The sequence below is a fragment of the Salvelinus fontinalis genome, chromosome 18 (assembly GCF_029448725.1).
Source record: "Salvelinus fontinalis isolate EN_2023a chromosome 18, ASM2944872v1, whole genome shotgun sequence".
Lineage (NCBI taxonomy): Eukaryota > Metazoa > Chordata > Actinopteri > Salmoniformes > Salmonidae > Salvelinus > Salvelinus fontinalis.
This window is the reverse complement of record NC_074682.1, coordinates 1,907,128-1,921,614: the sequence shown is the minus strand read 5'-3', so window position 1 is coordinate 1,921,614 and position 14,487 is coordinate 1,907,128. Positions and strand designations below refer to the sequence as shown.

Here is a 14,487-nt window from a genome sequence, read left to right as displayed (position 1 = left end):
GTGATAAGGTCAGAGAAACTCCAAAAGTGAAGGAAGATGCAATCCATGTTGCTTTCCCGCGGCTTAAGCTAGGCTACTAGCCCACACAGCTAACATCAGCCAGCTAACTGCTGTCTAGCAACTGATAGCTTAGCTCTCGTACTTATTTCACCTAGCAATCAGTTGCTTTGTGCTTACTAATGGAACCAGTCCCATCACCCGGTGATCTGGTCTGACGAGATTACGAAAAACAGGCTAGCTAACGCACCAAGGCGAGCTGTGCCACTGCTAGCTTAAGCTAGGCCAAATGCGCACACGGTTTACCTCTGCTAGCACACTACTAGCTTAGCTTTCTTGTATGGGCTAAAGCCCACACGGCTAATGTCAGCTAGCTTACAAAGCTACCAAACTTTCTCCCTGCTATATGGCTACCCTCACCCCATTCACAAGTCAACTCTAACAAGGCTAAGGACCCTGCACCTCGTCCGTGCGCATGCAGGTCTTTGATTTCAGACAAGGATTCATATCCCTTTTGTATTTCATGTCTGGGGATTGAGCAGGGCCAAGTCTTGTTCAATAACCCTGAATCTTGCTCACATTGTAGTGTGCTGCTAGAGGAAAAAGTCTACAGCTTTTTTTTTACCAACAGAGTCCCTGTCAAGGGCTGCTCTAGTTCGGATATGTAATTGAATAAAAGAGCTCAGACTGCTGACAGCTAGCTAAATACTGCTAGCTCAGCTAAATTAAACGCTGTGTGTTACCACGCTCAAGCCCATGGGTAAGGGCATGTTAAAACAGCCCCAGGCTAACACTAGCTGGGCTAACATCACAGTTGTCACCAAGCACTGTTCCTACTCCAAGGGCCTAGTTATTTAAATGTAGAGGGTTAATCTCTAGAACGCCACCAGAGTGTAGGAGCACACCATCTCTGTCATCAAGCTTGTGGACCGCTCACTGCCAAAAGGGAGAATGGATGCGCATGTGCAGTTCATCCCTGTGCACTATCCACGATTGCGAGGGGATGCAGGGTTCAGTTCGCCATTAAACCACCCCTTTTCTACTAGATAAATCTTCCATCCTCATCCAGATCAGCTAGCCCTCTGGACCTGTGTGGCTCAGTTGGTAGAGCATGGCGCTTGCAACGCCAGGGTTGTGGGTTCATTTCCCACGGGGGGACCAGGTTTCAATTCCCAAGGGGGGACCAGGATGAATATGTATGAACTTTCCAATTTGTAAGTCGCTCTGGATAAGAGCGTCTGCTAAATGACTTAAATGATGTAAATGGACCTGGCCCGTGAATGGATGAATCTAAATGTGTCAGGCCTGCCACTTAAGGTTGTTGTGGGTGCCAGGGCCCCTTTCACATGTTCACTGTATGACAATAAGTGCTGTGTATCCGAAGTGATATGCTTTTTACAAAACAATACAGGAGGAAAACATCCACTTGTATGCCATTTTATGAAGGGTGTGCATCGTTTATGCCAAGTATAAAGCCTTTAGTCCCGCCATGGGACCCCAAGCCGAATACAACAGGTGTAGTAGACCTTACCGTGAAATGCTTACTTACAAGCCATTTACCTACAATGCAGTTTTAAGAAAAATTAGTTAAGAAAATATTTACTACATAAACTGAAGTAAATAAATGTAACACAATAAAATAACAATAATGAGCTATATATAAAGCATTGGGAAAGTATTCAGACCCCTTGACCTTTTCCAGATTTTGTTACATTTCAGCCTTATTCTAAAACTGATTAAATAAAGAAAGATCTTCATCAATCTACACACAATACCCCATAATGACAAAGCGAAAACAGTTTTCTAGTTTTTATTTTAGCAAATGTATTAAAAATAAAACCAGATATACCTTATTTACATAAGTATTCAGACCCTTTGCTATGAGACTCGAATTTGAGCTCAGGTGCATCCTGTTTCCATTCATCATCCTTGAGAATTTTCCTCAACTTGATTGGAGCCCATCTGTGGTAAATTCAATTAATTGGACATGACCTGTCTATACAGTATAAGGTCCCACAGTTGACAGTGCATGTTAGAGCAAAAACCAAGCCACGAGGTCAAAGGAATTGTCCGTAGAGCTTGGAGACATGATTGTGTCGAGGCACAGATCTGTGGAAGGGTACCAAAACATTTCTGCAGCATTGAAGGTCCCCAAGAAAACAGTGGCCTCCATCATTCTTAAATGGAAGAAGTTTGGAACCACCAAGACTCTTCCTAGAGCTGGCCACCTGGCCAAACTGAGCAATCGGGGGAGAAGGGCCTTGGTCAGGGAGGTGACCAAGAACCTGATGGTCACTCTGACAGAGCTCTAGAGGTCCTCTGTGGAGATGGGAGAAACTTCCAGAAGGACAACCATACCTGCAGCACTCCACCAATCAAACATTTAAGGTAGATTGGCCAAACGGAGGCCATTCCACAGTAAAAGGCACATGACAGCCCACTTGATAGCCCACGCAAGAGCCCGATCGCACATTTCTGGAGAGACCTGAAAATAGCTGTGCAGTAACGCTCCACATCCAACCTGACAGAGCTTGAGAAGATCTGCAGAGAAGAATGGGAGAAACTTCCCAAATACAGGTGTTCCAAGCCTGTAGCGTCATACCCAAGAAGGCTCAATGCTGTAATCGCTGCCAAAGGTGCTTCAACAAAGTGCTGAGTAAAGGGTCTGAATACTTATGTGATATTTCATTTTTTATTTTATAATAAATGTGCTAAAATGTATAAAAACCTGGTTTTCTTTTGTAATTATGGGGTATTGTGTGTAGACTAATGAAGAAAATATACAATTTAATACATTTTAGAATAAGGCTTTAACATAACAAACTGTGGAAAAAGTAAAGTGGTCAAGTCAATTTGCGGGGTTATGGGTTAGTCGAGGTATTTGAGGTAATATGTACATGTAGGTAGGGGTAAAGTTACTATGTATACAGTTGAAGTCAGAAGTTTACATACACTTAGGTTGGAGTCATTAAAATTAGTTTATCAACCACTCCACAAATTTCTTGTTAACAACTATAGTTTTGGCAAGTTGGTTAGGACATCTACTTTGTGCATGATACAAGTAATTTTTCCAACAATTGTTTGCAGACAAATTATTTCACTTATAATTCACTGTATCACAATTCCAGTGGGTCAGAAGTTTACATACACAAAGTTAACTGTGCCTTTAAACAGCTTGGAAAATTCCATAAAATGATGTCATGGCTTTAGAAGCTTCTGACAGGCTAATGTTTAAATGTATTTGGCTAAGGTGTATGTAAACTTCCGACTTCAACTGTAGATAATAAACAGCGAGTAGGAGCAGCGTAAAAAAAAGGGGGGGGGGGGGGGGGGGTCAATGCAAATAGTCCAGACAGCCATTTGATTAGATGTTCAGTAGTCTATGGCTTCGGGGTAGAAGCTGTTAAGGAGCCTTTTGGACCGAGACTTCGTGCTCTTGTACCGCTTGCCATGCGGTAGCGGAGAGAACAGTCTATGACTTGGGTGACTGGAGTCTTTGAAACATGTTTGGGCCTTCCTCTGACACCAACTGGTATAGAGGTCCTAAATTGCAGGAAGCTTGGCCCCAGTGATGTACTGGGCCGTACGCACTACCCTTTGTAGCACTTTGAGGCGGTGATGCAACCAGTCAGGATGCTCTCGATGGAGCAGCTGTATAACTTTTTGAGGATCTGAGGACCCATGATAGTTTGTTGGTGATGTGGACACCAAGGAACTTGAAACTCTCAACCTACTCCACTACAGTCCCGTCGATGAGAATGGGGGCGTGCTCGGCCCTCCTTTTCCTGTAGTCCGTGATCATTTCCTTTGTCTTGATCACATTGAGGGAGAGGTTGTTGTTCTGGCACCACACTACCAGGTCTCTGACCTCCTCCCTATAGGCTGTCTCAACGGTGTCGGTTATCAGGCCTACCACTGTTGTGTTCTCAGCAAACTTAATGAGGATATTGGAGTCGTGCTTGGCCACAGCAGTCATGTGTAAACAAGGAGTACAGCAGTACAGGATGGGACTGAGCACACACCCCTGTCTATTGTGCTCTAAGCTACAGTATTTCACAGCGGCCTTTAGAGCCGATGGAAAGCGAGAGTGCCTCTCTTTCAAAACAGCTTTGCTACTTGCCCTTACTTCTGCAAATCAATACGTGTGTGAGCTGCATGCAGTTCATCACTCGTGTCTGCAATTTGCCCTGGGGTTATCTAAGGTTACCCTACAGACTGTCCTACAATTGCTTCAGATTAGAATGCTTTTCACCCACCGCCTTTCTCCTCTCTGGAGGAAGAACAGCTCTATCATTTTTGTCCAGTGCGCACTTTACGCATCTATATGGACAGGAGGAGAGTTTTAAGGAGGAGTAACCAGCTTTTTGTCTCCCCGGCACCTCCTCACACAAGTAAACCTCTCCGCTGTCCAACCTGTCAACCTTACAGTATGTAGAGTTTGTGACCAACCTTTCTTCACTGAGGGGAAAAATAAATCCCAACAAAAGACAAATGCTGAATTTAATCTAATGTTTAATTCAATTGATATATATATAATATGCATATATGGAGGGGTGGTCCAACGCTGTTTGACCGTGATGTCTCCCTCAGGCTCCTGGGTAAATTAATCATCAGCCTCCAGCATGTGGTGACCTCTGGGAGACTGATACTCCGAGAGCCACTGACAGACAGCAACCACAGCCTGACAAATGTAAGTCAAACACATACACCAGTGGAGGCTTCTGCAGGGAGGTTACCGAGAATGAACCTCCACTTCACTGTAGAATGCATTTTTTAAACGTACGATCCTGGTACACACATACACAACACATACACACACACACACACATGTTTATTTATCTATAAAGGCCCTTTTTTATATACTTCATGTGTTCAGATATACATTGAGCTGGACGTACGATACCACCCTGTGCAAGGTGCTGCCGGTGGATGGGAGGGTGAGGAATTCCTCAATGTGGAAGACAATGATGAGTGAGTGAAAGAATAGTATGTAGAATACTGCACCATTTCGTCCACCATATTTGTCTATATTTGATAACAGATTGCATACTCACCGACGTTGTTATGTTATTCCTAATGTTGATGAATTAATATATCATTATATTTCAAAAAAAATCTTCAAGTCACATATCAAACTCTCTTCTCATTTTCTCTCCTTTCCCCCTTTCTCAGCTCAGGCCTTGTTATCAGAAACTCAGGTTTTGCTGAGCCTAGGTAAGTCCTAGACACTGTAATTGAGAGATTATTGAGGAGTGCTCAAATTTGATTGATTGATGCCATTCTGAGATTAGATCACATTCAGTGAACTCTAGTCATATGGAAAGTTTCTGTGGACGATTTCTCAAGTTTTAGACATTTTGTTCATTCGTCCAGACACCTGTATTTGAAATTCTTGTTGTGTTTCATATGACAATGATCCAAATTATAATACTCTGACTCTCAGGTCAAAGCAGAGTCTGCGACCCGAGAAACTCGACCGAGAGACCAGGAAATTAGGGCGCGGTCTGGTCAAAACCGGGGACGAGGATGATGAAGACGATGACGAGGATGATGACGATTATGATATATCAGACATGGAGTCTGCCAACATAATTTTCACTCCCATTTTAAGGTGGTTTTTTTCTTTTCATGTTTCTGTAGAGGGATTTTTAGACACAGTTGAAAACGATTATATTTTTATGCTGAGTTGTCTGTGTTTTAGTCGTTGCAGACCTCTTTCAAAGCATGTGCTTGCCGCCATACCTCGAGTACAGAGCTTCCAGGTGAGTGATGGAGGAGAAGGCAAAGGAAAAGTTTCCCCCAACACCATTATTAAGAGATGCTTATTTCACCATATAAAAAGCACTGGTTTATGTAATATTTGACATTGGTGGTTATGTCACACAGTTATGTCACATTTATGAATCCTTGCTAGAGCATGACATACAGTTCTAGATGATTTGTGACACAATAATATAGTGATTTTGAAGCCTTTATTAATGCTTGATAAGGCCTTCGTGAATTGCACTTCATTTAAAGCGGGACAAAGTTGAGTCCATCTAATCTTTATGATCACACCATTATTTGTCCCATGAAAAACTTAATTTCAAGACCAGCATCTTAAAGTCTCTTTCGCTCTTTCTCTCAGGTTAATGTGAATGTGTTGGAGGCCCAGAAACTGGTGGGCGTGAACATAAACCCAGCCGTATACATCAGAGTGGGAGAAGTGAAGAAGAAAACCGCTACACAGAAGTCCACCAACTGTCCATTCTACAATGAGGTGGGCTATTTAACCCTGCGTCTCAGGGGTGTAGAATATACACTCAACACCATTTGTATTTGGACAGTGAAGCTAAAATGTTAAATGTGTCTTTATACTCCAGCATTTTGAATTTGAAATCAAATATTTCATTTGAGGCAACATTTCAGAATGTCACCTTTTATTTGAGGGTATTTTCATGCATATCTTTTTCACCAGATATTGTTTTGCTCAATAGGAACTGAATGGTGAATAATGTATTGTGTCATTTTGGAGTCACTTTTATTGTAAGTAAGAATAGAAGATTTTTCTGAACACTTCTAAATTAATTTGGATACTAGTGCTACCATGATTATGGATAACCATGAATGAACTGTGAATAAGGATCAGTGAGAAAGTTACATGGGCACAAATTCACAATTTCAAATTCACAAATTCCCCCCAAAATGCTAAACTCCTCTGTCATCATTATTCATGATTTATTCGTGATTTTTCTTAATCATGACATTATCAGGATGTCACGCCCTGGCCTTTATATCTTTGTTTTCATTATTATTTTAGTTAGGTCAGGGTGTGACATGGGGAAGTTTGTGTTTTTGTATTGTCTAGGGTGTTGTATGGTTTAGAGGGTTTAGGTGTATAGAGGGTTTAATGCTGTGTGTAGTTGTCTAGAAAAGTCTATGGTTGCCTGAATGGGTTCCCAATTAGAGACAGCTGGTTTCTGTTGTCTCTGATTGGGAGCCATATTTAAGGTAGCCATAGGCTTTAGTTTGTTGTGGGTAATTGTCTATGTCTAAACGTTAGTAGCTTGTGTGTGCACTTTCGTTTTGTAGCTTCACGGTCGTTTGTTGTTTTGTTAGTTTGTAAGTGTTTTGTTTCGTTTTTTCCTTCTTCACAATAAAAAGAAGATGTGTTATTTTTCACATGCTGCGTTTTGGTCCGTCTCACCCCCACACGATCGTGACACAGGATTAATTTGTGTTCAGAAACATCTTATCTACCAAACGTAGAAAAAAAATGACCAGTCATTATTCACCGATCAGCTCCTATTGGGAAAAACATAACCTAAAACACAACTAAAACAAATTGCAAATACTTATGACTTCTTCAAATGGGGGGACTAGATAATGCTTTCATTTTGAAACAGTAAAACCGATATGTATGAAAATACCCTCAAATAATACCCTCGTATGCAACATTTGATCTCAAACCCAAAATGCTGGAGTATAGAGACAAATAAAAAATGTTTGCTTCACTGTCCAAATACATATGATGTTGAGTGTAATCGAATAAGATAATTTACTTTATATGTGGAGGTGTCCAAGAGACTCTTTACTTAAGGTTTCAATTCCCCACACGTTACTTCAATGTTTCTTTCCTCTCTCAGAACTTCATGTTTGAGTTCCAGGAGACACAAGATGTTCTGTTTGATAAAGTTATTGAGATAATGGTAAGTTGTCAAATTTGTAAGTTGTATGTCTGGACTTGACATTTTTGATCATCAGAATTTGATTCAATATACAGTGGGGAGAACAAGGATTTTGCAGGTTTTCCTACTTACAAAGCATGTAGAGGTCTGTAATTTTTATCATATGTACACTTCAACTGTGAGAGACGGAATCTAAAATAAAAATCCAGAAAATCACATTGTATAATTTTTAAGGAATTAATTTGCATTTTATTGCATGGCGTAAGTATTTGATACATCAGAAAAGCAGAACTTAATATTTGGTACAGAAACCTTTGTTTGCAATTACAGAGATCATACGTTTCCTGTAGTTCATGACCAGGTTTGCACACACTGCAGCAGGGATTTTGGCCCACTCCTTTTGGCCCACTCCCTCCTTCAGGTTTCGGGGCTGTCGCTGGGCAATACGGACTTTCAGCTCCCTCCAAAGATGTTCTATTGTGTTCAGGTCTGGAGACTGGCTAGGCCACTCCAGGACCTTGAGATGCTTCTTACGGAGCCACAGGAAAACCTGCAAAATCGTCAGTGTATCGAATACTTGTTCTCCCCACTGTATATATCAGTGTAAAGTGAAAGGAGGTATCTTTGTCCTGAAGCAGCATTTGCACACTGGAACCACAGGATCATGTGGTGTGATACATAATGTCCTGGGCTCACCGGATCAGTTAAGATAATGTGATGTTATCCTTGGATATACTGAGCCTTTGTTTTACCACATAGGTTGTTCACAAAAAGATGCTGGGATTTATGATGACACTTATCGGCACCTTCAAAATTGACATCAGCACTGTGTACAGTCAGCAAGGTAAACAGGATATGATACAAAAACTTGGAAGCATGTATTAAAGGGAAGATAAACTCTGTGGTGCCCTGATAAGACTAGGATTTAAAGGTTACAGGGAATAGTGCTTATTCTTTCAATATTGTAATTTTAGGGAGTTGGGATAGTCATTCATTTTGACATCACTATTCAATAGAAATATCAGCCCTGTATTTTTTTACTCATTAAGAAGTGTATCTTTCTGTCGCAACAGATCACAGGTTCTACCAGAAGTGGGCTCCCCTTACCGATCCCAGTGACACCCGGACAGGGATAAAAGGCTTTGTGAAGTGCACCTTGGGTGTTGTGATGAAAGGAGACGCAATGGGAATGCCCAGTTTGCCTCCTTTAGGCAGTCAGAACAATGACATTGAGACGTAAGTCATATGCCTCCTAAGACAAATGCTTAACATTTTATTAGCCATGTAGACTACTCCTTGGTGAGTGTTGTTTATAACTCACTTTAAGCTAAACGCAGCAAAAAATGAAACGTCCTCTCACGGTCAACTGCGTTTATTTTCAGCAAACGTAACGTGTGTAAATATTTGTATGAACATAACAAGATTCAACAACTGCGAAATAAACTGCACAAGTTCCACAGATGTGACTAACAGAAATGGAATAATGTGTCCCTGAGCAAAATCAAAAGTAACAGTCAGTATCTCGTGTGGCCACCAGCTGCATTAAGTACTGCAGTGCATCTCCTCCTCATGGACTGCACCAGATTTGCCAGTTCTTGCTGTGAGATGTTACCCCACTCTTCCACCAAGGCACCTGCAAGTTCCCGGACATTTCTGGGGGGAATGGCCATAGCCCTCACCCTCCGATCCAACAGGTCCCAGACGTGCTCAATGGGATTGAGATCCGGGCTCTTCGCTGGCCATGGCAGAACACTGACATTCCTGTCTTGCAGGAAACCACGCACAGAACGAGCAGTATGGCTGGTGCCATTGTCATGCTGGAGGGTAATGTAAGGATGAGCCTGCAGGAAGGGTACCACATGAGGGAGGAGGATGTCTTCCCTGTAATGCACAGCGTTGAGATTGCCTGCAATGACAACAAGCTCAGTCCAATGATGCTGTGACACAGTGCCCCAGACCATGACGGACCCTCCACCTCCAAATCGATCCCGCTCCAGTGTACAGGCCTCGGTGTAACGCTCATTCCTTTGACGATAAACACGAATCCGACCATCACCCCTGGTGAGACAAAACCGCGACTCATCAGTGAAGAGCACTTTTTGCCAGTCCTGTTTAGTCCAGTGACGTTGGGTTTGTGCCTGTAGGGCGACGCTGTTGCCGGTGATGTCTGGTGAGGACCTGCCTTACAACAGGCCTACAAGCCCTCAGCCCAGCCTCTCTCAGCCTATTGCGGACAGTCTGAGCACTGATGGAGGGATTGTGCGTTCCTGGTGTAACTCGGGCAGTTGTTGTTGCCATTTCTGTACCTTTCCCGCAGATGTGATGTTCGGATGTACCGATCCTGTGCAGGTGTTTTTACACATGGTCTGCCACTGCGAGGACGATCAGCTGTCCGTCCTGTCTCCCTGTAGCGCTGTCTTAGGCGTCTCACAGTACGGACATTGCAATTTATTGCCCTGGCCACATCTGCAGTCCTCATGCCTCCTTGCAGCATGCCTAAGGCACATTCACGCAGACGAGCAGGGACCGTGGGCATCTTTCTTTTGGTGTTTTTCAGAGTCAGTAGAAAGGCCTCTTTCGTGTCCTAAGTTTTCATAACTGTAACCTTAATTTTATTTATTTATTTACCGTTATTTTACCAGGTAAGTTGACTGAGAACACGTTCTCATTTGCAGCAACGACCTGGGGAATAGTTACAGGGGAGAGGAGGGGGATGAATGAGCCAATTGTAAACTGGGGATTATTAGGTGACCATGATGGTTTTGAGGGCCAGATTGGGAATTTAGCCAGGACACCGGGGTTAACACCCCTACTCTTACGATAAGTGCCATGGGATCTTTAATGACCTCAGAGAGTCAGGACACCCGTTTAACGTCCCATCCGAAAGACGGCACCCTACACAGCGCAGTGTCCCCAATCACTGCCCTGGGGCATTGGGGTATTTTTTAGACCAGAGGAAAGAGTGCCTCCTACTGGCCCTCCAACACCACTTCCAGCAGCATCTGGTCTCCCATCCAGGGACTGACCAGGACCAACCCTGCTTAGCTTCAGAAGCAAGCCAGTAGTGGTATGCAGGGTGGTATGCTGCTGGCTTGCCCACCGTCTGTAAGCTGTTAGTGTCTTAACGACCGTTCCACAGGTGCATGTAAATTAATTGTTTATGGTTCATTGAACAAGCATGGGAAACAGTGTTTAAACCCTTTACAATGAAGATCTGTGAAGTTATTCAGATTTTTACGAATTATCTTTGAAAGACAGGATCCTGAAAAAGGGATGTTTCTTTTTTTGCTGTGTTTATTTTGAATTCATTGTCTGATTTCCCATTTTATTTTCCTTCTGCCCGTATTGTTCATTCATTCAACAACAACAAAATATTGATGCAGGAAAGCTATAACTGCTCACTATTCCTGGATTTGCCTTTCTTAATTGCCTCTGAGAGGATAAGTTAAGTTGTATTGATTTGAATTGAAATTGGGCTCATGTTGCTTTCCTCTCTGTGTAGGAACCTGCTCTTACCCAAGAGAATGCCAATGGAGAGGCCCTGGGCTAAGTTCCTGGTGAAGATCTACAAGGCAGAAGGTTTACCCAGTATGAGTGCTGGCTTCCTGGGTAGCTTCTCTAAGATGATGGGGGACAAGAAGGTCTTCATTGACCCTTACGTGCAGGTCACATTCGCAGGCCAACAGGTACAGGTTCTTTTAGATTTTGAATAACAAGGTTTTGATCAATTACATTTAAATTCAGTCAATTCAGGAAGTAAACTGAAATTCCAATTCCATTTTCGTCATGAGGAAAATTGACTTCCTGATTTGACTGAATTTAAATGGAATTGACCCCAATCTGTTGGTTATATGCTAGAAATAAGGTATATCAAATCAATTTCGGTCGCATTCATATAACAAATAGTCTATTAAATGGTTTTGTTGGTTTTGTGTATTCAGTCATTAGTGTAGTATAGTGTAGTATACCATTTTTTTTAACCTTTATTTAACCAGGGAGTCATGGCCTATTTTGCAGATGGGCCCTGCATTTAAGTACTGTAGTATTCACTGTAGTGTTTTTGCTGTACTGTAGTGTTTTTGCTGACTTTACTGTAGTATAAATAAATAAAAGAAAACTGCAATATATACTATAGTAATTAATGTAGTGTTTTTGTAGTATACTGTAGTATTACAGTTAACAGTTAACGGTAAACTATAGTATAAATAATAAATAAAATAAATTAATAAAAGAACTGTAGTATATACTATAGTGTAATGTAGTGTTTTTGTAGTATACTGTAGTATTTCCAGTTATCAGTTAACTATAGTATAAATAAGAAAATAAATGAATAAATAAAAGAACTGTAGTATATACTATAGTGTAATGTAGTGTTTTTGTAGTATACTGTAGTATTTACAGTTAACTATAGTATAAATAATAAATAAATAAATAAAAGAACTGTACTATTGTGTAATGTAGTGTTTTTGCAGACTGTAGTATAATCTAGTATTTACTGTAGTGTTTTATTATATGTGACATAGAAGTGGAGGCTTTCTCCTTCAGGAAACCTACTGGAGAAATACTAAAATAGCACATTTTCTATAACCTGTAAGTAGGTTTTGGACATTACTGTAGTATATACTACAGTGATTGTTTTGCGTGGATATTCTACAATATACTGCAACATTCTATAGTTTTTATTTTTGTATTTTTTATTTAACCTTTATTTTGACAGGGTGTCAATTTTTTATTACATTTTTTTATTTAACTAGGCAAGTCAGTTAAGAACAAATTCTTATTTACAATGACGGCCTAGGAACAGTGGGTTAACTGCCTTGTTCAGGGGCAGAACAACAGATTTTTACCTTGTCAGCTCGGGGATTCGATCTAACAGCCTTTCGGTTACTGGCCCAACGCTCTAACCACTAGGCTACAACTATCTCCTGTGATAAAACGGCATCCAAGGGATTACAATTAAAAGCAGTTGCACTATGATAAATAGTATCACCATAATCAAGACCAGGTAGAAAGATTGACTGCACAATCTGCTTCCTGCTGACTAGAGAGAGACAACATCTGTTTCTGTAAAAAAAAATAACTTTCAATCTTAGTTTCTAAACAAGCTCAGTCGTACGTTGTTTAAACAATAAATCATTGTCATTCTACATACCAAGGCATTTGTATGCAGGGACTCGTTCGATTAAAGAGCCATCCGATGAGTAAAGATGTAATCCAGCTGAGACAATCTTACATGAACTTGAAAACAACATGTATTTGTTTTGCACGTATTAAGTACGAGTTTTAAATCAGTAAGGACTTCCTACAACTGAAAAATCAGACTGTAGTCTTGCCACAGCCAGGTCAGCAGTTGGGTAAATTGCGTACATAATAGTATCATCTGCATATAGATTCAATTACATTTTGATTCAATTACATTTTGATTGACCAATAGCATTTATATAAAAAATGAAAAGAAGAAGTTCTAATTTCAACCCCACGAAACACCTTTACGTACTTTAAGAATTTCGGACTTCGGAATTTCGGAACATTCCACCCAAAACGATCTTTTGGTATTTGTTTCATTAGTCCATTGTTGACATAGTCCACAATAATGTTTTGCTTGTCAGCAATCACGTTTTCTAAAGAAATAGAAAAACATTGTTTTTGGGTGGAGGTTTCCTTTAACCCCATCAATCACGATGGCGTGAGATCTGTCACTAAGATAATCATGAAACCATGAACAGGCGTCAGAGCTCAGGCCTATCGAGGACAACTTATTTAATAAAATGTTCAATAGTATCAAAAGATTTTGACAGGTCCACAAACAAAGCAGCACATTTCATTTTAGTGTCTAAATCATTGACAAGATCATTAACAACTAAAGTGATTGCTGTAATAGTGCTATGCCTAGGCCTAAACCCTGATTGGTTTACATTCAAAATACATTTCTCAGATAGAAAAGAGAAAAGTTGTACATATACCAAGGATTCAAGAATCTTAGCTAGACAACGAAGCCTTAAATGGGGCTATAATTAGGGCCCGAGTGGCGCAGCAGTCTAAGGCACTGCATCTCAGTGCTAGAGGCGTCACTATAGACCCTGGTTCTATTCCAGGCTGTATCACAACCGGACATGATTGGGAGTCCCATAGGGCTGCGCACAATTGGCCCAGCGTCGTCCGGATTAGGGTTTGGCCGGGGTAGGCTTTCATTGTAAATAAGAATTTGTTCTTAACTGGAATGCCTAATTAAACATAATGGAGTCTCAGCACAAGAGCTGATTTCCATACTTTTGGAATATTTCTTGACAACAATGTTAATTTAAAAATGTGGGTTATTGAGCCAACATTGATGAGCGTTGCACACTTAAGCAGACCAGGATCCAATTTGTCAATAGTAAGTTCTACACATGAACGAGGGACACTACAGTGTGTAGTATAGTATTCTACAGTATACTACATACTTTTCTAGTAAGTACAGCAGTATTATATACTAAACTGTAATATTTTTTAATATGGGATGTCTCTTCCTTATTTGAGTTCCTCTCAACTCTACCCGCCTGGTGTCATACACGCCATCTATGTCCTCCCTGTGATATGCTTGTGTTTCTATGACTCAACTCCCAACAACACTCACTCTTACAATACATCCACTATTTGTTTACTGGGTTGTGGTCCCTTTATTTGTACAGTACACTCAGCCTTTCCTGGTAAGGTAATGGCAAACACACCACGGTTTCCAAACAAATGGAGTGTGTCACTGTGGCTGCCTTGTCACCTCATTCACATCATGGCACAACCCTATATTTCCTTTACTGCATTCCTTCTCTTGATGTACTGTTAG

The 14,487-nt window shown here is 41.1% G+C and overlaps 1 protein-coding gene across 1 annotated transcript in view; it reads left to right on the top strand.

The window, feature by feature from the left end:
• Nucleotides 1–14,487, top strand: part of fer1l4 (fer-1 like family member 4) — a 96,033-nt gene that overhangs the window by 11,137 nt on the left and 70,409 nt on the right. The window contains exons 4-13 of the mRNA XM_055867834.1: nucleotides 4,588–4,687; nucleotides 4,874–4,968; nucleotides 5,170–5,211; nucleotides 5,441–5,608; nucleotides 5,699–5,759; nucleotides 6,125–6,256; nucleotides 7,623–7,685; nucleotides 8,424–8,508; nucleotides 8,738–8,900; nucleotides 11,167–11,350. Coding sequence (XP_055723809.1) covers nucleotides 4,588–4,687; nucleotides 4,874–4,968; nucleotides 5,170–5,211; nucleotides 5,441–5,608; nucleotides 5,699–5,759; nucleotides 6,125–6,256; nucleotides 7,623–7,685; nucleotides 8,424–8,508; nucleotides 8,738–8,900; nucleotides 11,167–11,350 — 1,093 coding nt within the window. The remainder of the gene's footprint in view (nucleotides 1–4,587; nucleotides 4,688–4,873; nucleotides 4,969–5,169; nucleotides 5,212–5,440; nucleotides 5,609–5,698; nucleotides 5,760–6,124; nucleotides 6,257–7,622; nucleotides 7,686–8,423; nucleotides 8,509–8,737; nucleotides 8,901–11,166; nucleotides 11,351–14,487) is intronic.